General features: G+C 38.9%; 2 protein-coding genes across 5 annotated transcripts in view; both read left to right on the forward strand.

Annotated features, from left to right (window-relative positions):
• RBBP5 (RB binding protein 5, histone lysine methyltransferase complex subunit) overlaps positions 1–25,073 on the forward strand; it is a 29,326-nt gene extending 4,253 nt beyond the window's left edge. The window contains exons 2-14 of one of the 4 annotated variants that reach the window (XM_016215060.2): positions 1,934–1,959; positions 2,791–2,963; positions 9,391–9,531; positions 10,318–10,480; positions 11,660–11,769; positions 12,992–13,111; positions 13,200–13,353; positions 13,450–13,521; positions 14,388–14,505; positions 15,682–15,751; positions 16,125–16,354; positions 17,142–17,333; positions 23,170–25,073. In XM_016215060.2, coding sequence (XP_016070546.1) covers positions 1,934–1,959; positions 2,791–2,963; positions 9,391–9,531; positions 10,318–10,480; positions 11,660–11,769; positions 12,992–13,111; positions 13,200–13,353; positions 13,450–13,521; positions 14,388–14,505; positions 15,682–15,751; positions 16,125–16,354; positions 17,142–17,333; positions 23,170–23,198 — 1,598 coding nt within the window. In that variant the 3' untranslated portion in view covers positions 23,199–25,073. Of the gene's footprint in view, positions 1–1,933; positions 1,960–2,790; positions 2,964–9,390; positions 9,532–10,317; positions 10,481–11,659; positions 11,770–12,991; positions 13,112–13,199; positions 13,354–13,449; positions 13,522–14,387; positions 14,506–15,681; positions 15,752–16,124; positions 16,355–17,141; positions 17,411–23,169 lie in introns of those variants that run through there. The other 3 variants (XM_016215067.2, XM_087827978.1, XM_016215074.2) reach the window with 3 other exon arrangements.
• Positions 25,074–25,655: 582 nt separating this feature from the next.
• TMEM81 (transmembrane protein 81) lies at positions 25,656–27,480 on the forward strand. Its single transcript, XM_016215468.2, is given in 2 exon segments — positions 25,656–27,332; positions 27,335–27,480. Coding segments are annotated over 2 exon segments (912 nt in total). The 5' UTR covers positions 25,656–26,566.
• The last annotated feature ends 320 nt before the right edge of the window (positions 27,481–27,800 follow it).

Here is a 27,800-nt window from a genome sequence, read left to right on the forward strand (position 1 = left end):
TGGGCATCGTTTTTCCTGGTAGTGGTCTTTACAAGCAATCCAGGTAATCCAGTTGGAACACAGAATGGTAGATGGTGGGAGGGTGGAGAATGTAAAAGTGTTCTCGAGCATTCTGAGGAAATGGACTGTGCTTCCATGACCCTGCCTGACAGCATTCTTGCTCAGGCCCTGCAACCAAAGTGTCCCAAACTAGCTTAGTCTTCTTTATGCGTCACTTTCCCTTTGTGTTCCTTTAAACACCTTATTGTAACCCTGCTAACCAGGATGGACCTCAAAAAAAGAAAAAACCCACCCCAAAACATGAAACAAAAATACAAAATCGTGTATTAAAATGGTCCCTGGGTTCAGGTTCTCTCAGAATCTTTTGTGTGGCTTTTCCTTCTTCCAGCACAGCACAAATGACACTCTGTTCCTTCCTGAGTTCTTAATATTTTTAGGTTGTGTTTTTAAATTTGTTTTGTTTTTAATTTTTAAATAAATGCTCCTTTTTGTTTGTTTCTCAACCATGTGAATGTAGAGCTATATTATTGATTTGGAAAGATGTACAGGATATATTGTTCAAGAAGCAAGTCACAAAATAATATGTGTAGTATCTTGATCTGGTTTCAGCATTTCATTTCATTCTTTTCTTTTGAATGCAGTCAGCCACCATAAGTCTGGTGCACATTAGATAAATCAGGATAAATACCGTTTTGGCAGTTAGTTATCTTGAGTTTCATCTTTTAGTTTTCTTAACCATGGGGCCTGTGTTTTTTTGATGTTTTAATGTTTTCATCAGTTTTCTATTAATTTTTTTAAAGGACAAAATGTAATTAAAGTGGTTTACAGATTCTTTGTTTTTGCTTGTTTGTTTTAGAAAGAGAAAGGGGGGGGGAGAGAGAGAGAGAGAGAGAGAGAGAGAGAGAGAGAGAGAGAGAGAGAGAGAGAGAAAGAGAAACATTAATGTGATCCTGCATGCACCCTGGAGAGAGAGACAGACAGAGAGAGAAACATTAATGTGATCCTTCATGCACCCTGACTGGGGACTGGACCAGAAACCTGGGCATGTGCCCAGACTATTATTTTTAAAAAGCAGATGACTTATTTTAAAAATGAAATCTTATTTGGTTGCCCTATATGTGAAACACCTTTCTTGGACCTGTAGTTATCAGAGTGTAGTTTAAAAATCATTGTAATAACCTCTTTAAGAAATTACATAAGTAAATACTGACAAAGATGGTGCTGCTGCTGAAATTAAACTTTTGACAAGCAGGCAGTATCATATCATCTATAGCTTGAAATGTTTATTACTACTTGTGTATAAATTCCAAATTTAAGATAGGAAAAACATTCAGGGATTTTTGTACCAAAATGTTGTTTGCTTAGGAAATAGAGACTTGTGTGTTTAACCAACTGCCAGATTATGTTACAACCTAAATGCTGTTATTAATAAGGGGAATGATTGCTGCTGGTTGTCTGCTGTTAATAAAAAGGTTTTAGAGAATAGTTGGGACTTAAGATAATTTGACTGATTTGATTTTTTAAAAGTTTGTTATTTTAAAATAACCATAATATCATTACATGTTTACATAACTAACATATCCTATGAAAAATAACTTTTTTAAAACAAAAAAATTAGGAGAGTGGCATTGTTTTACATTTTAAAAAATCTCTGTAAAGTTTGCCAAGTAGAAGTTGGCAGAATTCTTACATCTGCTTCTGCATTCACTCTGTTGCAATATCATAGGTCACATAGCCTCAGGAGAACTTTATAAACTTAGGAGATAATGAGAATTAAAAGGCAAGTGCCATCTTGGTGTGATAATGACAGTAGGAAAGGGTGTTAGTTCCCCATCCGCACTGTGCGGATCATTGCTATACGCCGTTCATGAGCTGTAGGACCCCCAGTATGCTGCATGTGTTCCATCAACTCCTTTTCTTTGCTTTGTTGCAGAGTCCTTTGGGCAGAATTATCCAGAGGTAAGAGTATAGTATTGTGATTTCAGGAAGATGACAACTCACTGGTTTTTGTGTTTAACTGGGAAATGCGTTTTGATCCTTTTTTTTCTCTTTTTTTTTTGACAACAGAAGCATTGAACATGATGATATATCTTTTGCTATAATAAGGAACTAAATGTTGGGTTTTGAGTGAGGGGTGCAGATAAGTAATATTGGTGGGACATCTCACCATAATGTAAATAATGTAAATCTTACAGTTCATTTCCCTTTAAATTAAAGACTTTGATGAAGGGATCACAAACAGCACCATGACCTGTATATAGATTTTTTCTAGTTTTGACCAATGCTTTTACATAGTAATAAATCAATGTCTATGATATAAGTCTGCTTTTTTAAATGTAAAAATGTATTGTGTAATACTTGGAATATATTTCAGTGTAGTCATGATTATTTTAAATGGCTTGATATTAATATAAAAGAATTTATTTGGCTGTTCTAGGATTTTGTTTTAAATTATTTTTCTTGGGATAAATTCCAAAAAACATGATTACTGGGTCAATAGGATGACTTTTAATGAATCTTGTTACATTTGGCCTACTTGTCCTTCAGAGTGTGTGTACAAAGTAATATAAGGGATTGGTCACATTTATTTCCAAAAATTCTCTGTTAGCTTTTATAAATATTTCTCCATTTTGACTAGTTTAATAGGTATAAGGATGTACATAGAGATTATTTTGGTGTATATCATGATTTAAATTAATTAAAATGTCATAGATGGTAGAGAACCTTTAAAGAATAATTTGGATACCTGGGTATTATTGTCTATATTCTTGTGTTCATTTGAATTTTTAGGAAGCTGATGGAACTTTGGATTGTATCAGCATGGCCCTGACTTGCACCTTTAACAGGTGGGGCACGCTGCTTGCAGTTGGCTGTAATGATGGCCGGATTGTCATCTGGGATTTTTTGACAAGAGGCATTGCTAAAATAATTAGTGCACATATCCATCCAGTCTGTTCTTTATGGTAAGGAATTGTAATATTATTTTTAATATGAGTTAAAGTAAGGGGATGGATGGTGACTGTGTAATTGGCGATCTCATTGTAGATATTTTAATATTTAGAGTATGAAATATCCAGCCATTAGTAATATAATTACTCATAGCTTACGTAGACCTTGAACCCATGCTGCCATTGAAGCTACTTTGTGATGAAAAATTTAGTGTAATATGTGGATCTATATCAGGCTCTGTCAGAGAATTTCAATACTGAAAAGAGATATTTACTGATTATATGTATAATAATATTTGTGATAAAGACGTTTCATTTAAAATAACCTTGGTTAGGAGAGAAGCTTGGAAGTCATCTATTCCAGCCCTTGTCCAGGCTCTTGAATTTCAGCAGTTTTAGTGATCACAAGCATGTCCATTTCTTGATTGAACTATATAGTTATTAAGGCTTTTTGTCAGATATTTGAGTTGAACTCTGGTTTAATATAAATTCCCATTGATTTCTTTCTCACTCTCTCAGTTGACTATTTACTTCAGAAAATTTTATTTTGGGGCAACACTTCTTTTAAATGAACTTGGGGCCCAAAAAAGCACCTAATCAAATCTCGATTTACTAAACTAACATTGTCTAAATAAAAGCAGCAGAAGTATTGTAAGGCACTGGATTGGGAGGAGGTCCCAGTCCTGGCCTGGGTTTGGCCACTAATGAACTGGTGATTTTAGCTAAAGCTTTTCTCTAGTATACAAAATGAGAGCACCAGCCTGGATGGTCTCTTACATCCCTTCCAGCTCCTTTTCTTTTCTTTTTTTTTTTATTGTTGTGTTTTTACAATAAAGATTTAGATACACATATTAACAACTTTATTAAAATATTATAATTCACAATCAAATTTTAGAACTTATACTAATAAATATATTTTTATCATAAATTGGTATATAATCATTTATAAAATTGTGGAAAATCTAGCAAAGTAGAAAGAACTGCTCTCACCCGCCGGGTGGCTCAGTTAGTTGGAGCATCGTCCTGTACACCAAAAGGTTCCATCCCTGGTCGGGGCGCATACGGAGGCAGCCCGTCAGTGTTTCTCTTGCACATCGGTCTCTCTCTTTCTCCTTCCCTCCCTCTCTCTCTAAAATCAATAAACATACCCTCAGGTGAGAGTTTTAAAATGTAAAATAAAGAATGAGCTGTCTCTCATAGTTCTATCACCCAGATGTTACTACTATAAAATTTTTTATAGGTTTCTATACATAGTTTTTAAAAAGCAGAGTTTGTAATTGTGCTGTATTCTGTTTTATACTTGACTTTTTTCCTTTCTAACACTGTCCAAATGTTTTCCTGTTTGTATAACCTTCAAAACTTTTTTTATGGGTATACAGTGGTTGGCAAAAGCAGGTTTACAGTTGTTCGCATGGAAAATAATGCAATAATTAATACAAGAGTAAACTGTGTTTCAAGTACTCACAGCTGTAAACCTACTTTTGCTCACCCCTGTATATGTTCTGAAAGATAAACCATAATTTATTTAGCCATTTTTATTTGTTTCTCTGCTTCATAATATTTAGTGAATGTCTTTGTGCATAAAGTTTTTCTTTCATATATTCATTCATTCATTCATTCAGTAAACATTTAATATGAATTATGTCCCAGATACTGTAGGCATTGAGCACAGAAGATAAACAAGGAAAACTTGATTAGTAGGGGGAGGTGCACATGCATATAGGTACATGTACTAAAGCTTTATAGGTCCCGTACAAGAACTGTATTTGTATACGTGTGTGTAGTATTACATAGTACATAGGCTTCACAATTATTTAACTGTTCCCTAATTTATGGACATTTTAGACATTATAGTTATAATTGCTAGTTACACACATTTTGTGTTTTTTTTTTATTCACCCTCATTTAGAATATAACTTTATGTATTATTTTATTTGTTGTGTAATGCTTGAACATATTAGGGACTAAGAAAGTTGCACCAAGAGAAGTTTTGGGTAGACATGATAGCTGTCTTCAGCTGTTATAGAGCTGATATGTACAGGCCAGACAAATTGGCCCAAGGAGTAGCAGCAGGACTCGTAGCTAACAAACAGAGCTTACAGGGAAAGAAATGTTAGCTTAGAGAAGAGTTCCCTAGCAGAGGTGCCCATGAATGGGATGGATTGCTCAGGAAAGAATTTAATGGTGGGACTGTCCCTGCTTGGGCTTGCTGCCCTCTTCTTGGGCATGCTATAGAAGAAATTCAACACTGCATGGGGGCCATACGTAGAAGAACTAAATGATCTTTGAGACTCGTAAGACATGAAACTTAGTAAAGATCCATCTGTCATAGATGTGAGAAAATATGATAATCCCTAATTTTTTTTTTAATTTTAAAAAATTGATTTTTAGAGAGAGAGAAGAAAGGGGAAAGAGAGAGAGAACAACATTGATCTGTTGTTCCACTTATTTATGCATTCGTAGATTCTTGCATGTGCTCTGACCAGGGGTCAAACCAACAAACCTTGGTGTATTGGGACCACGCTCTAACCAACTGAGCTACCTGGTCAGGGTGAAAATCCCTAATTCTTGAGCTTTTGGAATTTGGAATAGAAGAATTATTATTAGTAATTGGAGAACCCCTCTTAGTTTTTACCTCTGCTTATAATTTAATTTTAAAAATTAGGTTTCTCTCTGTTATAACAGAGATACAATCTTGCTGTGAAAAAAGATATAGTGCAAAAGTGTTTAAATACAAAAAATAGAATCATGGCTAACATTCTGTTCTGTAGTAAAATCGTGCTGAAAGGCTTAGAAGAACAGCAAAAAGGCTTACAAGAACAGCAACAAAAGCTGTCCTTTGTTTCTCCTCACTCCCAATATTGTTTAGTTCCTAATGGGTTTCTATATTTTGCCTATTTTTCTTGACATTTTCATATTTCTAATTAGCATGTATATGTCACTTTTTCTTGGTTTGTTAATTTTAGAGTTTGCCCTTTCATCATCTACTGAAATTAGGTCGTCTGCTGCCTTTTTTGTTCAGAACCCTCAAGTTATAGCTTCTGTAGGCCTCTTCTTTTTTAAATTCATGTTCTCTAGAAGGAACCTCCACTTGCCTTTCTTGGGTAAACATGACTGCAAGTGTTCTAGCGCTGGTGGGAGAGGCACCAGAGTCCTTTTGTATGTAGACTTGAACTTAATCTCTATATTCACTTGCTCATTTTACCCTTGCCTTCCTTTGTCCCTCAAGTCCTGAATCTGGGAATACATTTATCTTGTCTCTGATACAAATAATTGCTAATGTTTTTTGAGCTCTCATTATATGTCAAGCATTGGGCTAAGAGTTTTATACGTATTAATTTTAATTCTTTGAACGGTCTCCTGTGGATAATAACTGTTATTGTCTCCATGTTATAGGTGAGGAAATTGAGGTTTAGAAAGGTTATATAACTTGCCAAAGATCAAGCATCTGGAAGGTGGTAATGTTCAGGCATAAGTCTGACTCTTGAGCCTGTGTTCTTAGCAACGGGGTATGTTGCTTGCTAAGTCCTCAACTGCAACTCCTCTTTGTCGCAAAATTTAAGTTAATACTGGTTTTGGGTTTCTTTTTTTGTTCAGTTTTTCAATTCTCTTTTCCTTTTCTTGCCTTCCTGTGGGTTTCTTGAATATTTTTTAGCATTCCATTTTTATTTATCTGTAGTATTTTTGAGGGTATTTATTTAGCTTTTTAGTAGTTACTAGGTATTATATTGTGTATACAAAACTTTTCACCATCTACTAGTGTTAACATTTACCAGTTTAAGTGAAGTGTAAGAAACCTTATCTTTTTTTACCCTCCTTTGTTTATAATATAATTGTCTTAAATATTTCCCCCTATATATATTGAGACCCACATAAGACAGTATTGTGATTTTTACTTCATATGTCAAAACTCAAGAGGAGAAAAAAGTCTCTACTTACTGACATTCTTACTCTCGTCATTGTTCTTCCTTACTGATTCTAAGATTTCTTCTTCTATCATTTCCTTTCTGTGTAGAGAACCTCCTTGAGCCATTCTGTTAGGGTAGGTCTGCTGGTGACAAGTGTCTCAATTTACCTCTTTGTTCCTGAGGGATATTTTCACTGGATATAGAATTTGGGTTGACAGTTCTTTTCTTTCAGCCCTTGAAAGATGTGTCACTTCCTTCTGACCTTCTTGGCTTCTGTTGAGAAATCTGCTGCCATGTAAATTGTTCCCCATGGGTACGGCAGTCGTTTCTCTCCTAAGGACTCTTTCCTTTGGACTTCCTCCATTTTCCACCTGGCTTGCCTTGCCTGCACATTCTGGAATGCAAACCCTCCCCCCACCCCCCCACCCCGCCAATAAATCTGTTTTGCCGAAGGAAAAAAAGAATGTTTTTCTTTGTCTCTTTGTTTCAGGAGTTTTTCTCTGTGTCTTGGAGTAAATTTCTTTGAGCTTATCCTGTTTGAGGTTTTTTTCAGCTTCTTGAATCTGTAGGTTTTATATCTTGTCAAATTTGGGAAATTTTCAGCCATTATATTTTCAAATACTTAGAAATACTCAAATACTTAGAAAACCCACTCTTTTTTCTCTCCATCCAGGACTCTGATGATATGGCTTTAGATCTTTTATTATAGTCCCACAGGTCTGTGAGGCTTTGTTCAATTTTTTCAGTCTGTTTTCTCCCTATTGTTCAGATTGCAAATTTTTTATTTTATTTACTGATTTTTTCCTTTTTCTTCTTCATGGGCTGCTGAACCCATCTCTAATTTTTTATTTTAGTTATTATAATGTTCAATTCTAAAGTTCCCATCTCTGTTCTTCTCTGTATGTTCTCTTTCTTTGCTGACACTTTCTGTTTTTTTCAAGCATGTTTGCAATTGCTTGTTGAAGCATTTTTTATGCTGCATTTAAATCCTTGTCCAGTAATTCTAACATCTTTGTCACTTCTGTGTTAGTATCTGTTGATTGTCTCTTCTCATTCAAGTTGAAATTTTCTTTGTTCTTGGGTTGATAGTGATTTTCAGTTGAAACTTGGGCATTTGGGGTGTTGTGTTGTAAGACTATACAGCTTATTTATTGTTTAAATCTTGTGTTTTAGCCCGGCCAGCATGGCTCATGGTTGAGCATCAACCCATGAACCAGGAGGTCATGGTTCGATTCCTGGTCAGGGCACATGCCCAGGTTGCGGGCTCGATCCCCAGCAAGGGGCGTGCAGGAGGCAGCTGGTTAATAACTCATCATTGGTGTTTCTCTCTCTCTCCCTCTGCTTTCCTCTCTCTGAAATCAATAAAGATATATTTTTAAAAAATAAAAAATCTTGTGTTTTAGCAGGCCTCCTCTGATACTGCACCAAAGGGAAGCGAGGGCACCATCTCATTATTGCCAGATGGGTTAGAAGTCCAAGTTTCTTATTTGGCTGCATTTTGCTGGGTGAGGTTGGAAATTCAGTCTCCCCACTGGGCCTCCTAGGCTGATACTGTCCTGGCTGGGAAGGATAGAAGTGCCTTGTGTCAGTTCCCCACCTGGTCTCCACTAATACTGCGGTGAGGGGCCTCATTACCACATGAAAGTTTGGCTCCCCCCTGAGCTCTCTCTGACACCAGCTAGGCGGGAAGGGTGCTTTGCTGTAACTGGGCAATAATGGAAGTCTAGACTCTATTTAGACCTTGTTGACTAGGGTTGTAGTTTTTTCTGTGGTGGCTGCTGGAATAGAGTGATTATTGTCTAAATGTTTTCTGCCTCCAGTTTGTCCTTTCCTGGTCCTTCAGCCAGAAAAGGCAGCCTCTTCTTCAGCTATTTTTGTGTGTGTGCCCATTGGTATTACTTTGTTGTTGGCTTCTCCATCACCTGGTCTGGTGCACCTAGGACATGGGGCAAAAAGAACTCCAAGGAACTATGATGTCATTTCTCCTCTCCTGCAGTCTCTAGCCAGTTGTTTTCTCTCTGTCTTTCAGAGTCTTTTTCTGTTTGTTTATATATAATGTCCAGGGTGTTTAGCTGTAGTTAGCATCAGGAATTCATTCCTTTCTTAATTATTTTAAACAACAGATACTTTATTATTTTCTTTATGCTCTGAAGGTGCTGCTCAGGAACAATTAGAAAGCTCAGATACTCCCTCCCTACCCCCAAGAAAATAACCTGTGTTTTGTTACATCAACACTTAAGAGTTTGCTGGATGTAGACTATAATGTTTGAGTATGTTCTTTCACAGAGCCACTTGTGTTGTCTTGAATTATTAAGAGCTTCTGTTACTAGATATGAAGATGTCATGAAGACATGCTTATTTATTGCTTAGTTGGGAAAGCTTGTTGTGGATTTGAGTATATGTTTTTAAAAAAGAAATATTATTGACCTGTGTAGTTAGGGCGATATATGTGACTCATGATTTTTGACGTAACAGTGGTATGATATACTTTACCTCAGAACATGTGCTAAGTTACCTTTTTTTTACCTTCTCAGCTGGAGCCGAGATGGTCATAAGCTTGTGAGTGCTTCCACTGATAACATAGTGTCACAGTGGGATGTTCTTTCGGGAGACTGCGACCAGAGGTTCCGATTCCCTTCACCCATCCTAAAAGTCCAGTATCATCCAAGAGATCAGTATGTTTAATCTGAGCTATTCTTTCCCGGGGTGGGGTCTGATTCTATATGGATTAGCTCCAGGCTCATGACAATTTCAGTTTAAGGTTTTAGGAGGCAAATGCACACATTTCTTTAGACCTTCCACATAAAAAGCCTTTCTGTCTAGGTTGGCTCTACTACATAGATGTTGGGAGAATGTTATATAGTTCAAAGCTGGCCAAAATTAGGGCTTTGGAAATAGGCAGAGGTAGGAATAGGTATAATGACAGGTCCTTGACCTGACTCTCATCCCCCATCATTTGAATTTCCTTATTTGGGGAAATCGTTCAGTATTAAAACTGCATTTAAGAAAGTGTTACCCATCGTTCCATTACCCAGACATAACTTGTCTGCATTTCTCTGGGTTCTCTTTTAGTCAGATTCTCTTTCTGTATAAAGGTTGTTAGATAATGCTTTATAGCTCACAAAGCATGAATATGCATGTTACATGTACATAAATCTGTACTTTCTACACGGTTTTAATCAGTATTTTGCTTTTTCACTTTATTTCATACATATCTCACTAGTTTGCTACATTTTTATTATAAGTGATTACATTTTATTTTGTCAAGGTAGGATCCCATAACTGTACTCAGTCATTTCTCTGTCATTAGACATTTAGATTTTAGGTTTTTTCACTATAATCAGTTTGCTTGGGCCAGAGGAGTTGGTGATGGTAGTGCATAGGGATTAGGGAGAACGGCAAGGGAATCAACCTTCTGATACCAAGGCAACAGCCAATGTACTATTCATATTTTTAAACAGGAACAAGGTTCTCGTGTGTCCCATGAAATCTGCTCCTGTCATGTTGACCCTTTCAGATTCCAAACACGTCGTTCTGCCGGTAGACGATGACTCGGACTTGAACGTGGTTGCTTCTTTTGATAGGCGAGGGGAATATATCTATACAGGAAATGCAAAAGGAAAGGTAAGCCTAGAAACCAGTGAAATACACCTTAGTCATCCTGTGCTTTGGCTCATTTCATGTGTACTTGTGCTACTTCCCCTGAAATTTCCTCTACCCCTGCACTAAGCATGCCTCCTGCCCATGGCAAATGTAGCCTATTTTTCTCTCATGCTTAATAATTTCTGTTCTTTGGATTTATAGTGGTCAGAGATGATGTGGCCTAGAGAAAGATGGAAGGGCCTTTACTGGATGCTACCAATGAAGGACCATTACTAAATTATAAAATTTAAAAGTCATATTATAAATGGGATGTTGCTGATGAAAATACCTAGTTCTGTAAAGATTATATATTCAGCCCAGTTTAACCTATAGTTTCATAGAAGTAAGGTTAGGTGAGTGTTAAGGTCCCTTTTAAGCTTAGAGTTTGTAGTTCCATTAGGCACCTTGATTTTTATTTATTTTATTTTTTTGACTGAGGCACATGAGCAAATATAATTTCATGGCTACTTTAGAAAGTGACAAGTTTTTTTAAATTGTAGTAGAAAACCATTAATTACACACAACATAAAAGTTACCACCTTAACCATTAAGTGTATATAGTTCATTAGTATTAAGTACATTCACATTGTTTTGCAACCATCACCACCATCCATCTATAGAACTCTTTTCATCTTGCAAAACATTAAACAGTAACTCCCTACTTCCGCCCTCTGCCCCCAGCCCATGGCAATTGTCATTCAGTCTGTATGAATTTGGCTACTCTTGGTACCTCATATAAGTGGACTGGTACAGTATTTGTCTTTTTGTCACTGGCTTTTTTCATTTAGCATAATGTCCTTAAGATTTACCCATGCTCAGCAGGTGCCAGAATCTTTCTCCTTTTCAAGGCTGAATAATATTCCATTGTATGCCTGTACTCCATTTTGTTTGTTCACTCATCTATTGATGAATATTTGGGCTGCTTCCACTTTTTGATTATTGTGAATAACATAAACATTCTATTTTAAGAATAGATTAAAACATTATCCTTTATTTGAAGAGGTAAAAGGCAATACCAGTTAATAAGGTTGAATATATGGGAATAAAGATGTTCATATTTCTACCCAGTCTCTGCCCAGTTTTAAAAACAGAAGCCAGATCTAATTACTGTAAGTTATCAAAATACTTACTTTTTACTGTTGTTTTTTTTTTAAACTTTAGATTTTGGTCCTAAAAACAGATTCTCAGGATCTTGTTGCTTCCTTCAGAGTAACAACTGGAACAAGCAATACCACAGCCATTAAGTCAATAGAGTTTGCCCGGAAGGGGAGGTAAGACCTTGTCTTTTTAGGGACAGTTTTAAAATTGAGTGGAATGCAAAGCTATTTAAGATTCACACTGTTTGTGTGTATTATACTTAAAATTGTTTAAAGTTTATTTAAAAAATGGTTATTAGAAACTGCCAGTGTCTGATTCTTAAGTTCATAAAATTTATTGCATTATACCAGCATTTACATCTTCCTTATCTGGACGTTATCAGGCAGTTCCTTTACAGAAAGGTTATCTGAGTGATACGTGCTTAGAACCAAAATGCTTGGCACATGGTTAGCCCTGGGTAAAGATTAGCTATTATTATTAGAATAGATGTCACAGAATTCACACAGTAACCGAACATATACTTTACTCACGTAAGACCTGTTTCCCCCTTTAATTTCAGATGTTTTTCTGGTAAGTTTGGTTACCCATCTAGAAGTAGATATATCAACAGAGACAGGAAGAAATAGGTAGTCAATAAAAGAGGTAACAGTCATCCTATTTCATATACGAACACCCATTCATGCTTAGAGGACATTCATGTTCAAAATTCTCTTAAATTAAGAAAAGGTTGCCAGGCCAGGCGTGGCTCAGCCGTTGAGCATTGACCTAGGATCCAGGCGATCGGGGTTCGATTCCTGGTCAGGGCACATGCCCGGGTTGCGGGCTCAATCAATGACTCTCTCATCATTGATGTTTCTGTCTCTCCCTCTCCTTTCCTCTCTCTGAAATCAATAAAGATATATTTAAAAAAGAAAAAAAAAAGAAAAGGTTAGTCAGTGAAGTCTGGAAGAAGGTGTGCAATAATATATTTTAGATAGATTTCTAATGTTATTACAGTAAAAAAAGGAACATTTTAAATTGAAATAGTTTATGAACTCATTAAGAAGAGTATATTGTGTATAAAACAGGCCAAAGAAATGAAGTGTTTGTATACATTTAACTGTATCCTTGTGAATTCAGCAAGCTGGTTTCAATTTACAGGTCTTGGATCTCAATCAATACTGATGATTAGTTTGTTTGCACATACCAGGTTCAAGGATACACAGAAAGTATATAACATATTCTTGCTTCACATTAAATTTTGGTTTGGAAGGTGACAGATGCATAAGTATTCAAGTTCATTACTTAAATCTTTACTTAGTCTCCCCCCAGTTTATTAGTTGTTTTATGGTACTGTTCTAAGAAACAGGTTGCAATAGAAAATGTTAAGTGTTGACATTTCTCTTCTTTCTGTAGTTGCTTTTTAATTAACACAGCAGATCGGATAATCAGAGTTTATGATGGCAGAGAAATCTTAACTTGTGGAAGAGATGGAGAGCCTGAACCTATGCAGAAATTGCAGGACTTGGTAAATAGGTGTGTGTTTCAACCCAGAAGAATATGTGATAGTTCATGACCTGGGCCCAGGCTCTAGTTCTCCTTGGCTCCTTTCTTTGTCCTTTAGGACTCCGTGGAAGAAATGTTGTTTCTCTGGGGATGGGGAATACATAGTGGCAGGTTCAGCCCGGCAGCACGCACTGTACATCTGGGAGAAGAGCATAGGCAACCTGGTGAAGATTCTCCACGGGACAAGAGGAGAGCTCCTGTTGGACGTAGCAGTGAGTAGAATGAGAGGTTGCTATTGTTACTTCTGAAACACAGAATATCATGGATTCATTCTTAGAATTGATTTTTCTTTCCTTCATTAAATGTAGTGGCATCCTGTTCGACCCATCATAGCATCTATTTCTAGTGGAGTGGTATCTATCTGGGCACAAAATCAAGTAGTAAGTATTTTTCTGGTTTAATTACTTTGAAACTAGAAATCCTTTCTTTTTAGCAAAGAATTTTACAAATAGTAAGTTAAAAATTACCTTACTTTCTTTTTTTGCATATGATTCTTGTAACCTAATTAAATAGGTTCAGTGTATCTAGCTTTGCTTTATTTTGATGGGATGGTCTTGGGCCATAGCTGATTTACTAGTTGTTTTCAGTGACAAGTCTAGTGGACTTTCTCTTACATTTTTCTATTTTTTATCTGAGATAGATTTTTCTTTTTCTTTTCTTGTTTTCAGCTCAGTTGTTTTCTGTTTTATATCTTGGTTTTGTTTTCAACACTTTTAATTATATTTGTAATCAGTGTACTCATAATCAGTCACATACATGAAAGATTTGAAGATATCATACCCTAGAATTTCCTTTACTTAGTGAATTTTTTGGGTTATAAAGCAATTTTGTTAACACCTTGGATAATGGTTTATTAGCAATCTAGAAAATGTGTAGAACTCTGATCATTTTGCCTTTTTTGCCCTTTGGGCAATACTGAGAAAGTATTGGGTGGAGGTTTGGGTGCTGGATTATTGCTTCAATGAAGAAGAGTAAGTGGGAGTTGGGAGTTCATTTTACCTCAGAATTACATCTTAAAAAGATTAAAGATGGCAGGTTTTTCATGAAAGAGCTATAGTTAATAATGACTTGGAACGTTTAAGGTAGGAAATACCTTAATATAGTAAAACCTATAGATACCTGATTTTCATTACCCACCGGATTTGATCACAGAATTCTAAGTTTCTTTCATTTATATCATTAATGTCTACAGTGCAGACTGTTGCTTTCTCAGACAGTTATGTAGTATATTTTGTTCGTGGCGTAGGAAAATTGGAGTGCCTTTGCACCAGACTTCAAAGAGTTGGATGAAAATGTAGAATATGAGGAAAGGGAATCAGAGTTTGATATTGAAGATGAAGATAAGAGTGAGCCGGAGCAGACAGGTAATATTTCCCAACTGCAAATAGTATTTCTCAAAGTGAAAATGATTGCTTTATTTAGTATTCATTCTTTGTGTTTAAACTTTATTTCATCACTTAGTCTAAAATGGCACCTTTTTTAAATTGACTGAGGGCTTATGTGGGCACTATTACTAGGATTTAACAGCTCTCTCAACATTTCACTTTGTATTTCCCGATTAATTGCAGGTGATTGAATGAGAATTTACCTGCAGCATTTAGCAAAGCTCCCACACATGCTGGGTGGTCAGGGGTATCATGTATTGTCACTCCTTTGTCAGTAGGATGAAGGTAAAGAGCTCGAGCTCTGAGTCATATTGTGTTAGGAAAGATACTTATTCTTTAAACCTGAGTGTCCTCATTTGTTTAATAGTATTAATAATAATAGAACCTGCCTTTTAGGGTTGTGGGGGAATAGATGAGGTACTTCACCTGAAGCACTCAGTGTAGTGCCAGGTGTGATAGGCATTCAGAGGTCAGTTTCTATTATGATCATGATCATTGGAATTTTTGTCTTTGTCTTCTGAACTTCTTGATGGGAAAGTCCTTGAGAATAAAGATTTGACTTTTTATCCCCATGGTGTCTAACACAGGGCTTTATGTCTAGTAGGGGTTTGAGTGTGAATGCTTAGTCTGCCCAGTTGGCACTGTGAGTGAATAATTAATGCCACAGGTCACGTTGATGGTGCTGGAATCAGGTCCCTGTTTTGTAATACTAGATAACTTACACCCTCATGTTTTAGGAGGATCACCAGGAATGCAGCATGTGGTAGACGTATTGGTATCACTGAATTATGTCCTGTGACGCTTCCCTGAACTTTCACATAAGCTGTGCCTGGTTCTCATCTACTTAGCACATTGAACATACCTTTACTGTAGCACTTACTGTGTTGAATTGAAATGACCCGTTCATGTCTGTCTTCCCAATTAGACTGTGAAGCTTTTACTGAAAAACTGTTCCCAGCTGTCTTAGTATCACTGTAGTCCCAGTGCCTAGCGTATGTTGGAGATTCAGCACATATTTGTTGAATGATTAAGTAAAATGAACTGTTTAGTTTTCCTCCTTTGTTTCTTCTGAATTTCAGTTTATGAAAATCATTGAGCTAAAAGTAAAAAGTAGTTTTGCACTTTTCACATCTCTGCTATGTGTCTGTCCTGCAGGGGCTGATGCTGCTGAGGATGAGGAAGTGGATGTCACCAGTGTGGACCCGATTGCTGCTTTCTGTAGCAGGTGAGCCACCACTGGGGCTCGTCCTCATTTCGCCTCTGGTGTTGTACTTATCAGGTTCCCCTAGCTGGCCCTTCAGTCCCATCTGTTTATTAACCCCAAAAGATGTCTGCTTTGGTGTATAAGAAATCCCTTCCTTTCTCCCCTGATAGAAAATCTTAAACTAAAATAATTCATTTATACCATTTAATTTTACTACTGATTTTATTAATCATGTTGTCAGATATCCTTTCATTCATATTGGCTTTCTTAGAGTTCTAGATCCATACCTGTTGCTTATGGTTAATAGAGGTCATTCTGTCCTAGAGGAAGGGTTATTATTTTAAGCAACTGTCTCCTTTTTTTCCCATCCCTTGTCTGATCTTATTCCAAATAGTGATGAAGAACTGGAAGATTCAAAGGCTCTGTTATATTTACCCATTGCCCCTGAGGTAGAAGACCCAGAAGAAAATCCTTATGGCCCCCCACCGGATGCAGTTCAAACTTCCTTGATGGACGAAGGGGCTAGCTCAGAGAAGAAGAGGCAGTCTTCAGCAGATGGGTCCCAGCCACCTAAGAAGAAACCCAAAACAACCAATATAGAACTTCAAGGAGTACCAAATGACGGTAAGAGCCGTCTTCTCTCTGGTGCCCGGTAGGCACCACTTTTTACTCTCCAGGACAGTCTGGTCATTTCCTGTTTTGGTGATTTTATCTTAAAGGAGTTTTCCCATGAGTCTTCTTTATAGTGCTTTACAACTTTGTAATGATTCATGTGCTTTCACTTCTTTCAAAATGGGGAGGTTCTGCCCTCTGTACTTTGCCTGCAGATACAACGACACAATAAGCCTTTTGACGTGTGGCTCAGAGTTTGTTTCGTTATGCCACCGTTCCCATAGCCACCCCCGCCCCCACCCCGTCCCTTGAAGATTTTATTAGGGGGTAAAGTGCTAGTCAGACTTGGACAGTCTTTTCTTTCCTCCTGTGTACTTTTTACAGTCTCCTTTATTATCACGTGTTTGAGTCAGGATTCTTACCCTGGTCTCTAGTTCCAAAACCCATCTTCTCTCTCTTCTCGCATGAAATTGTGGATATGTGCATTCCTGTTCTGCCTTGGTGTGTATAGTGTCGTTGTGTCCTTCGGCTACTTTTTCAATTAGAGCCACCATGACTTGGTGCAAACCACGTATGCTGCATGCGCCCTTTGGCCAAGTAACTATTTCTCAGTTAATGGCCATTGTTTTTATAGTTTTATAAATAATAAGCAAAGCAAATATTTCTCCTTGTGTTAGCGGATCTGGGACACACGGGCAACATTCTTTGCTCATGGATAGGTGGCATGCCATGTGCTCAGTCAGGGTGATGGGACTGGTGGTGTATGGATTCCTTTCCATGCCTATCTGTCCTTTTACAGAAGTCCATCCACTACTGGGTGTGAAGGGGGATGGCAAATCCAAGAAGAAGCAAGCAGGCCGGCCTAAAGGATCAAAAGGTAAAGAGAAAGATTCTCCATTTAAACCGAAACTCTACAAAGGGGACAGAGGTTTACCTCTGGAAGGATCAGCGAAGGGTAAAGTGCAGGCGGAACTCAGCCAGCCCTTGACAGGTAAGGACACATTGGGAGCGCTGTCTGGCTTGCTTTGTGGCCTTGCTTTGTACAGCCCCTGACTCCGTGTACCTGCAGCATTTTTTCCTTCCTTCCTCCTTTTTCCAAGTGGCAGATATTCTCTGAGTTTTAAGCTTCCAGCAAGGGCAGGCTAAACCAGATTTGCCTTAATTCAGTGGCCCTTCACCTTGGGTCCCTATATAGGTTTCAGGGGGTCTACATTCCCTTGATATTATATGCAGAATATTGTGTGAATATTTGTGTGGTGAAGATGCCCATAGCTTTAATTAGATTCCTATCAAAATCCATGACCTGAAAAGGGGTAACAACCCCTGGTTTAATTGTTTAATTCAGTCCTTCATCTGTATTTGCTCTTAGGTGTTTTGTTTTGCCTCAAATGAAAGAGCCATGCAGATAACCAGAACTATAAGCCTGCTCTATACAGCCCCTGGCTCTTTGCAGCTTTTCTCCTCCCTCTTCTTTTCTCTTTCTTCTCTCTCTCTCTTTCTCTGTCTCTTCCAGTTGTTCAAATCCCAGAGCTTTTTCTCTCTCCCAGTAGTCTAGAAGCAATAATTAAGTTGTTGGTAGTACTGTCATGATAAAAAAGATGAATCGTCTTGTTTTTTTCAAACAAGAGGAAATTACCAAAAACATAGAAACTGCAGAATCTTTTAGCTTCTTAACACCTAAGCCTTTTGAAACTTACTGAGTTTTCTCACTTTGATGTGATTGAGGAATTTTTATCGGGGGATAGGAGAACAGTTTCAGTTTTCTATCAGATATTCGTGACTAGGCTAAATGATCACTTGTTTGGAAACTAGTAATCAAATTAGAATCTATTTCTATTCAAACGTGGTTGGGTTTTAGAAACTTTTCATTTTATATACAAGCACTGCTTAGTTAATATGATACTCTCAGTTTTCTGTGGCTGGGTCAGTAGACTCAGAGGCTGGACTGATAAAATATCAGGTTGCATTCAGGTTTTCCCCCCTTGCTGTAAAATTGTAATGTCAGTGCCTTAATGCAGGTGTGGTGGCGGGAGGCGCTGGAGTGTGAGACAGCTCCTCGCTTACCCCTTCAGCCAGCCAGTCGTGCGCGTGACCCCTCTGCAGAGAGGCCGGAGCAGACTCGGCTGCTCCTCTCTTTGAGTTATTGTGCCTCCGAGTAGCTGGAGTTTAGTGTTTTGCAGCCCAGCCCACACCATGGGGCACTGCCATTTTTCTGACAACAGTATTTAAGGTGCTTCCCTGACACTGTTACTACCTCCTTATTCAATCCACGTAAGGCTCTGTTTGTGTGTGTGTGTGTGTGTGTGTGTGTGTGTGTATTTTTTATTTTATTTTATTTTTTAATATATTTTTACTGATTTCAGAGAGAGGAAGGGAGATGGAGAGAGAGAGAGAGAGAGAAAAACATCAATGATGAGAGCCACTGATCGGCTGCGTCCTGCACGCCCCCTGCTGGGGATCAAGCCCGCAACCTGGGCATGTGCCCTGACCAGGAATCGAACTGTGATCTCCTGGATCCTAGGTCGGTGCTCAACCGCTGAGCCACGCTGGCCACGGGCTATATATTTTTAAATAGTCTGAAAGATTTATATGGGTATCGCCAACAAAGTTTGCATCAACTCATTAAATAAAAATAATTCTTTCGTAACCCACTTGTACAAGTTGATGCTACTACAGAAGAAACACAATTTAAGGTTTAAATCAGTTTTTCTGCCCCAGAGAGCTGAAATGCTTCAGGGGGATTTAAAATGTGCCCAAACATATTGAATTAATTAAAATATTCTAGGACATAATCTCCTAGCTCCTTCAAAAGCTGTCTGTAATTAATCATTTACTTTGTAATAGTAAATGTATAGTAAATAAACCATTAAAAATTTTTAAAACTCACATTTTTCTCTCTATAATACAGTGACTTCAACTTTTAGTTGATGTGGTCACTAACAGTGACTAAATATCTCTGGCATTTGCCAAACTGGGTTTCTGTTAGCAACACCGTGAGGCTGGCGTTTGCCTCAGAGCATGGCAGCAGTGGTGTTCTCAGCTGTGCTTCAGAAAGACCTGAAAGAGTCGAAATCAAAATGTTGGAAAGTTTACTAAGCCTTAAAAGAATGGGGCTTTTTATTTACTAAAATTCTCAAATTACTTAATATAGTTTTCAGTGAAAGTTTGAACTCTCTGTAGGCTCCATATTTTAGTATTGGTACAAGTCAGCGTTTCAAAGCTCCTAGGAAGAATAGATGCCATTATCAAGGGCCTGTTAGAAGTTCCTTCCCACTCACTTTGCTGACAGGGTTAAGCGAGGCACCACCCTCATTAAAGGCTAGAACCTACATCTTGGAATGGGTGCTTCAAACTGGATTTTTGTTTCCCACATTCTTTTTATTAGGCATTTGAGTTGGTCAACCTTAAATAGACACAGCTATTTTAACAGCTTTATCCTTTAAAAGAACTGCAGGAGACTTTCATACAATAGAGCCAGGGTGATGATACATTTTCTGACAACACACAAACAGAACAACTGCATAGATTACTGCAAACATCCCAACAACTTCTCGTGATTGTTTGCAGACGTACTTCCCCATGTAATCTAGGCTTCCTTCTGTCTGTTTTCTCCTTTCTTCTCTGGCCTTGGTTTCCTGACCTTTTCCTGAATGGAAATCTCAAAACTGAAATGGCCAAATTAAACTCCAGAGTTTGCTGAGGGGCAGGATCATTAAAAACCCTCAAAGGGGCATTATGGTTTGGTTCCCAGACTTTCTCAGAAGGGCTGCATCCAGCTTTACCAACTAGCTGCAGTTTGGTTAGGATCTTTGTGATGGCTGCAAATCTAGGGGAGAGTGGTGAAACTGTGGATTACAGGTAACTCCATCAGAAGTCTCGGTTTCAGGACAACCCATCATATCTTCTGTGTGGCATTTTTTGGTCAAGTGTGGGGCTTCATCCAATACTGTGGTCAGCTTGGAGGGCCCTGAGTAAGCACAGGCTGGCTGGCACATGCTGTTGATTTTCTCATGGTCCCCAAAGGCCACAAAGGTAAAAACTCTGGCATTTGAGTTTCATGTTCTTCCACACCTTGAAGATTCTCAATAAAAAGCAGCATGCAGTCATTGTAGAGGATCACATACACACAAAATCAGTTCAGTCTGAGGGTTGTATTTCTAGATTCAAGGTTTTGTGGACAGCCCCTCCCCTCCCAAATGCCCTAGTTTTGCATTAGAGTTAAATTGTTTGAAGGCAAGATTATAGGTGTAGGTTGTGCTACTGCTCAAGTTAGATAAATGACAACTGTTTGTTAATATCTGCATTTTAGCAATTATTAGAGAAACTGTTTGGTAAGCCCTGATTAGCCCTGACAAAGCTGCTATAGTGTGTTCTTTATTGCAACAGGACATTATGCATTTCAAGGGGAGATTGAAAGATACATAGACCACTATAGAAATAATCTGCTACCTGGAATCCAGGGCTACAGAAAATTCTTTCCTGTCAAATAGCTATCAGTATTGGATAGCACCAGTGGACCAACATCCATGAAGACACACTTTCTGTGATGAGGGAGGACCCATCAGTGAAGTGTAGTAATCTTGGGACTTTTTGGAAAGGCCAGATCAACATGGCACTTACCAGGTTCCTCACAATTACCTTATTAGATACTTTCCAGAGGACAGTCCTCAGATCAGAAACTTGAGGTGGGAGCAGAACCACTAGTGTCCCTGTTGTCCTGTGACTGCTCAAGGATTGCCAAAAAACTCAGGCTCCTTGGCGGTAAACATCAGTAGCAAGTATGACAAAGCTGTGGTCTGTCAGCATACATGGTGTGAAGGCCTCGAGAGATGGTGGGCATGAATGGGTTAGTGTGCACTTGGGTCTAATGGGAGTGGCAAAGACTAAAATGAACAGAGGTACTGCTTCTTGGGGTGGACAGGCACCAGGGAGATTTCCCTGCGTTTGGCCTCCCACTGCCCCCCTAAGGCAGGCCCACCACCTTGGGCCTTCACACCATCTCCCGAACCTGTGATTGTTTTGAGTGTTGGGTAGTGAGTGAGGGTTTTTGTTCCTCTCTTCTTTGATTTTTAAAAAATGGTCAGTCAGAGACTTAATTTATGCATTTCTTCTAAAATCAGGTGACTATTTGGATATTGTTTCTCATTCCTCATGATTTTATTAGCTGACTAAGCTAAGTATTTAAAAAATCAATATCCAGCCCTGGCTGCTGTGGCTCGGTTGGTTGAGCATCGTCTTGTGCCCCTGAGGGTTGCCGGCTTGCTTCCTGGTCAGGGCACATGCCTGGGTTTCGGGTTTCGGGATGCGATCCTCAGTCAGTGTGTGTATGAGAGACAACCAATGGATGTTTCTCTCTCTCTCTCTCTCCCTCTCTCCCCTCCCTCTCTTCTTCTCTCTCTAAAATCAATAAAAATGTATTTTTTACAAAAATCAATATCCAGTATTTTCTTAGGCCACCTTGGCTTGGGCTGCTATTGGAAGGTACCAGTAGTAGCCATTCATCATGAGCTGAATTTTATGTTACTGTAGGTTGCCTTTATGTTGCAACTAAATAATACGTGTCCTTGGAGCAGACTTTAAATAGCCTGAAGGCCTTCTCTTGTGCTGCTCTTTCTGTCTTTCTTGCCTTGCTCATAGTATGATTGCTCTGGTTTTGGTTTGTTTTGGCTTTTCTGTCATGATTTAGGCTTAAAATGTCAATGTTGTGTTCCTTTTTAAACTATTAAAACTAACTTGGTTAGGGTACCTGAGGGGACAGTCAGCAAAACTAAACTTAAAGTGTTAAGTGGTGTAGATTCTTCTATCTCAAGATTTTTTAAAAATAAGCTCAAGAGATTAATTATTATGTTTTTGTTGAGAGAGATCTGCATAACAGGTGCTATTAATAAACTTTTTATCTTACTGAACTATATAAAGTTTAAATTTGATTTTTGACAGTATAGCATCCAGGCGAGTTTATAATTTCAGTCTGTTCTCAGGCAAATGGGAATATATTTTTACTGCCAGTTTTCATTTGTGCTTTAATTTTTACTTTAAAAAGCAGGTTAAAGACAAAGTGTATAAATGGGTACTGTTCTTCCATAACTCGGGCAATTATTTTTTAACCAGTTTACCTTCAGGTGGCATGTTCTCCCCCATCCCAGTGACATCTGGGAGGATTTTCTTCACCTTGTTCTCTTTTTACACTTCCTAGTTAATATTTCACAGCAGCCCATTTAAGGAAGTCCCTCAGAGGTTGAACAGCTTCTATGGAGGAATCAGGAAAGTGTTCATTTGATTTTACTATTGAGGATTTTATTTATGATCAGTTGTTGGCATACAGGGATGCCAACAATAGTTTTCATTAACATTTCATCATATTTGGAATTCTGAGGTGATGAGAATGTCACTTGAGGAACAGGGGTGCTTGGGAAAGCATTTGTTGCTCACAGTTAATCATTTAGTGACTAATCAGTCTAACATATGAAAGATTTGAAGGTGTTGTACCCTAGAATTTCCTTTACTTACTGCACTTCTTGGATTATAAAGCAATATTTGTTAACACCTTGGAGAATAGTTCATTAGCAGCCTAGAAAATGTGTAGAACTCTGATTATTTTGCCTTTTTGCCCTTTGGGGCAGTACTGAGGAAGTACAGGATGGAGGTTGGGGTGTTGGATTATCGCTTCAATGGAGAAGAGTAAGTGGGAGTTGGTTTTAATTTAAAGGGGGTTCTTAGCCCATGTGTGCTTGTCATGCGTCATTCAGAATCCATCAGTATTTTTGTTCTTGTAAGTAACTGGTCTAAGTTGATACTAAAAGAAATCTTTTTGTGTCTAATCTCTTCAGCAGGGGGAGCAATCTCTGAACTGTTATGAAGATCCTTGAAGTGCTTCAGTCTCTCCCACTTTTCCATCATGTGGACTCTGGACACTGTCAGTCATTTGAAATTGACTTTAAAAATGCCTCTGCTTCACCCAGGAGGTGGAAGGAGTGAATTTTATGTTTGAATGAAGAAGTGAATTATGAAAGAAGAGTATATGTCCCTTCCCTTTCAAGCAGAAGTCCAAATAGGCTCTCAGGAATGAGGATTTGTGAAGACATCACATGGGAGTTTGACTCATTTAAACTTTAATACTGAGTAATTTGCTGGAGAAAAGATACCTGTTTTGCTCATCTAATTTCATTGCACCCAGCATCCTTTTCACCTGTCATTTCCCGTTTCCTATATGCCTTCTGTCATCAGTGACTTGTTCTTACTGAAACTCTGCTGCCAGTACCCTTGGAAAACTTCGGTTGCATGTTCTTCCGTTTTGAAGCTTAGTCTTTCACCAGGTCCGCCCGTATTTCCATATTGTGTACAAAGGACGGGCAGAGAAGAAAGTGCTTGAGACATTTGATGTTTCTAGAAAGGGAGGGGAGATGAGCAAGGCCTCTCTTCCCATTTGCTCAAGCTGGGCTGGAAGAGGCGTTTTTGCTTTCCTTTCATGGTGTGTTTCCCTCCAGTATTGGTTCATTCTCATTAATCATGGTGTGTTTTTTTAAGGTAGCTAGTTTCATCCGTCTCCAGCAAAGAATCATCAGTAGTTTATATTGCTTTACTTGTGCTGGCTTCCAGAGATGGAAACAAACCAAGGTGTCTCTCAATAGGCTTCTTTTTCACTGGGGTGGGGGAATCTATGCAAGGACTGCAGTAAAGCCTCCCAAAGTCAAAGCAGCAGCAACAGTTCAAATCACAGATGAAGGAACGAATTTTTTTTATCATTGTGGATCTCTGTCCTTCCCTCAGTCATCACATCTCCCCTCCTTGTATTCAAGCTCCTTTTCCTTATGACACGTTTCACTCACTTCCTTTCTATGAAAGGTTGCTTAGCTTTTAAAATTTTTTTACATTTTGCTTTTGCTGTTCTTTTATATCAAAAGTAGCAGATTGGATGGATGTGTACATTAGGTGTTTGAAATTCTCTGAAAATCCAGAGTAAAGAAACCAGTGGTGTGCGGGGGGGGGGGGGGGGGGGGTGTGGCTCACTAGTAGCCTGAAAAGAGCTTTTAGCTGCCCAGAAGTGCTTAACCTGGATCACCATTTTCACAGTATTCTCAGAAGAGAGTTTAAACACTGCTTATTGTGAAATCTCCATCAGCTAGTGGGTGCTCCTATAGGTAGCCAAACAGATTGATTGCCTTTTGGATTTTAGGATAGAAATCAAAGTAGAACACATCAATAAGAGCCTCTTTGTGCTATTCCATCTTTTGGAACCAAAATACTCAGTAGTTGAAGAGCTCTCCTTGAGTCAGTTTCAACATGTCTGTATTTTTAGATGCCACTACGTTTTTGTCAAATGCTCTTTTTGTGAATTTCACTTCCTACTTCATCTCAGACCAGTGGTTGAGATTAGTAGTTGACTCACTAACATACTTCCATTTGCAGACATGGCTCCCGTTCCATCTCTCTGTGCTGTACACTGCAGTAATGTGCAAACTGTGATACAAAGGTTTCTGGCAGCAGCTCCTCATCATCATTTCTACTTTTGGAATTTTTTTCAGCTCCTGAAATCTGTCCATTTCAGTGTGATTTTCTCAGTTTGTACAATACAAGCATATTCTCTTCTTCCCTTTTTCATCCCCCCCTCCTTTTGTTTTTTAATGTTCCGTAGTTTTGTACAAGACGAGACTTAGCCTTGGGTACTTCTTGCTGAAGTTTTAATGCTTTGTAAATAAAATCGGATGTTTATTAAAGAACAAGTGTAGATGCTTGTTTGCAGGTACTCATCCCTTCTGAAACTCACCTGCCCCCTTGCTTTATGTGACAGAAAAGGCAGCTTGCTGTGCTGGTGTCAGATCTTTGTGGAAATACAGAGCTGGGAGGGGGAGGGGATATGTTCAGGTAATCCAGGTTTCTACCTCTGGACAAGATTATAAATAAACCATTCAAACAAAAGGTGCTTGAAAGGTTATCTAGGAATGATCTCTCTTCAGATTTTTAAATTCAGTAAAAGTGTGTGTAACCACCTGGTAGAGGCCCCAGTGCTAGGAGGTATTGTGTAGGTTATAGGAACGCGTGCGAGGAGCTTCCTGCGGTCCAAGGAGCTTTCTTCACGCACATAAGTGGTTAAATTCCTCTTTACCACCCTTTTTCCTCCTAGATTAAATAGCTTTAGAACCCATTGAATACCCATTGTCTCCTAAACAATAAGATGTTTCATAAAGTCTATGTAAGTGTTTGATTTTAATCATCAAATTCGAGTGTTCACTTGTTAATCTCTGTGATGTGACTGAGAATCCATCTTTGACATCATAGCTGTTTCATAGCAACGCTAGCCCGGGTGAAAGATGGGCTTCTCTATTCTACAGAGTGAAGTGAGTAGGCCAAGGGGCAGGGAGAATTATGCATCCACTCCTCCCGAAAATATCTTTGGTGTCCTTGGGAAGGAAAAGTGCCTAGAAGGTGGAGAGGAGCTGCATTTAATAGCGGTAACTTGCTGATCAACATTTGAATTCTAAGAGGGCTCTTGGCCCTTGTCCTCATGAATTTTCATTTCCATTTAAAATTCCTTACACAGGAACAGTGTTTCACACTTTACAAAGTATTTTCATGCACACTTTATCATTTGGTGCTCAAAATGACTTTCCTGAAATATGCACCAAGGTTTTAATTTACAAAGGAGAAATTAGACATAAAGATTCAGGAAGGATAAGTGACTTGCCTCCTAGCCTGGAGTTCTTAATTCTTGTTATAGAAGGTTTAGGAGCATTGAGAGGCAGTAACTTAATTCAGGTTAATTCTCTCTTTTAAGACTTGTTATTTGATTTCTTATTTGGTAAGGTCGAAACTCTCTACATTAGATCCCACAATTTGGCGGGGAGGGGAAAGAGTGAGGGCAAGTCTGGCTTCAATGCATTTGAGGTGATTTGGGAATTCACTTCAGCTTCTTAGGCCTTCTTTGTCTTCCCAAGAGGTGGATTTAAAGTCATTAAAAGTGTGGAAAGAAGGAAGATTGGTTAGGGGGTCAATAACAAGCAGAGGTGGTAAAGCAGCAACATTGTGACTTTCCTGCCTGGCGGCCTCACCTGTTAATAAGGACTGGACTCTGGTTTAGAGTGGCAGTGTTTTATTGATAATGCATGTATCATATCTTTTGACTTTGAAGGATATCTCATATGGAAGGAATTGAGTTATGATACCGTAGAGGATTCAACCGGAATACCTTGGGGTGCTGTCTGAGGGCAGTGAAATGTCTGCTGAGACATGAAGACTTTGGCTACTAGTTTTATCCTTGGGAGCCTGGTGTTGGCCGTCTGCCTGCCTCTTGTGACTTTTGCACAGCCCATCCCTAAGAAGCTGCAAGACGCTGTGGGGGAAGTTGTTGTCAATACCACGGCCTGTACTGTCACTTGTGGCCTTGGCTATAAGGAAGAGACCATCTGTGAGGTGGGCCCTGATGGAGTGAGAAGGAAGTGTAGAACTCAGCGTTCGGAATGTCTGAGCACCTGGATCTGTGGGATGCTCCATTTCACCGTTTCCTCAGGAAAGGAGTATGAGCTGATCTGTCTGAGTGCAGACATCCTGGAGATTGGGCTGGATAAGTTCCGGTTCAGCTGGAGAATTGCTCGGGGTATCATCTCAATTGAAGATGAAGTCTTCAAGCCCTTCATGTCCCGTTCCTACTTTGTGAAGTTTAAATCTATTCAGGAGTATGACTCTGGGACCTACCGGTGTGATGTGCAGCTGTTAAAAAACTTGAGATTCGTCAAGAGGGTCTATTTTGGGCTGAAGGTCCTATCTTCTAAGTTGGTGCACCTGGATTTTCATCAGTCCCTTACTGAGGAACAGAAGTTAGCAGATGAGGGCCTTCAAGTGAATCTGGGCAACTATTCCAGGCCTCCCCATTTGCCATGGAGAAGGGATGTGGCGACAGCCTTGGGAATAGGAATTGCTAGTGGAGTGATTGGCGGGGTGTTGGTGATCTTTGTCGTGAGCAGTGGGCTGAGGGTGGTCTATAGAAATGCCAGCGATGAGACCTAACAGGCCTTGCTTCTGAAGGGCTGGCTGCCCAGGAAGCTGTACTTGGCTGCTCAGGAGGCCAAGCTAGATTTTCAGGGGAGTGTTCTGGCTGCCTGATTGTGGACCACCTAAGGGAGGGCATCCAGTGCCAAGAGTGAGTGGGGATGTGGAGAAGGGGCAACATTGTGGTAGCAACGGGCAATAATCTCTGACTGTGTCCTAGATGGATCTCTTCTTGACTTCCCTGCCCACTAGGTCCCCAGGTAACCCGACTGCACGCATCTCCCCTACTGCTCGGAGAGTTCTTTCTTCCAAACGTGCATTTGTTTTCTGTCCTTCATAGCTTGTTGCTTCCCCACGTCTCCCTTCTGAGCAGCATAACCACATAGAAAGATTTATTAATAATAGCTTTTCTAGTGAAAACACTTTTTCTTCTTCAATAAAAGTAATTGACAGCTGTATGGAAATCATCTTTCCT

The sequence above is a fragment of the Miniopterus natalensis genome, chromosome 19 (assembly GCF_054644295.1).
Source record: "Miniopterus natalensis isolate mMinNat1 chromosome 19, mMinNat1.hap1, whole genome shotgun sequence".
NCBI classification, from domain to species: Eukaryota; Metazoa; Chordata; class Mammalia; order Chiroptera; family Miniopteridae; genus Miniopterus; species Miniopterus natalensis.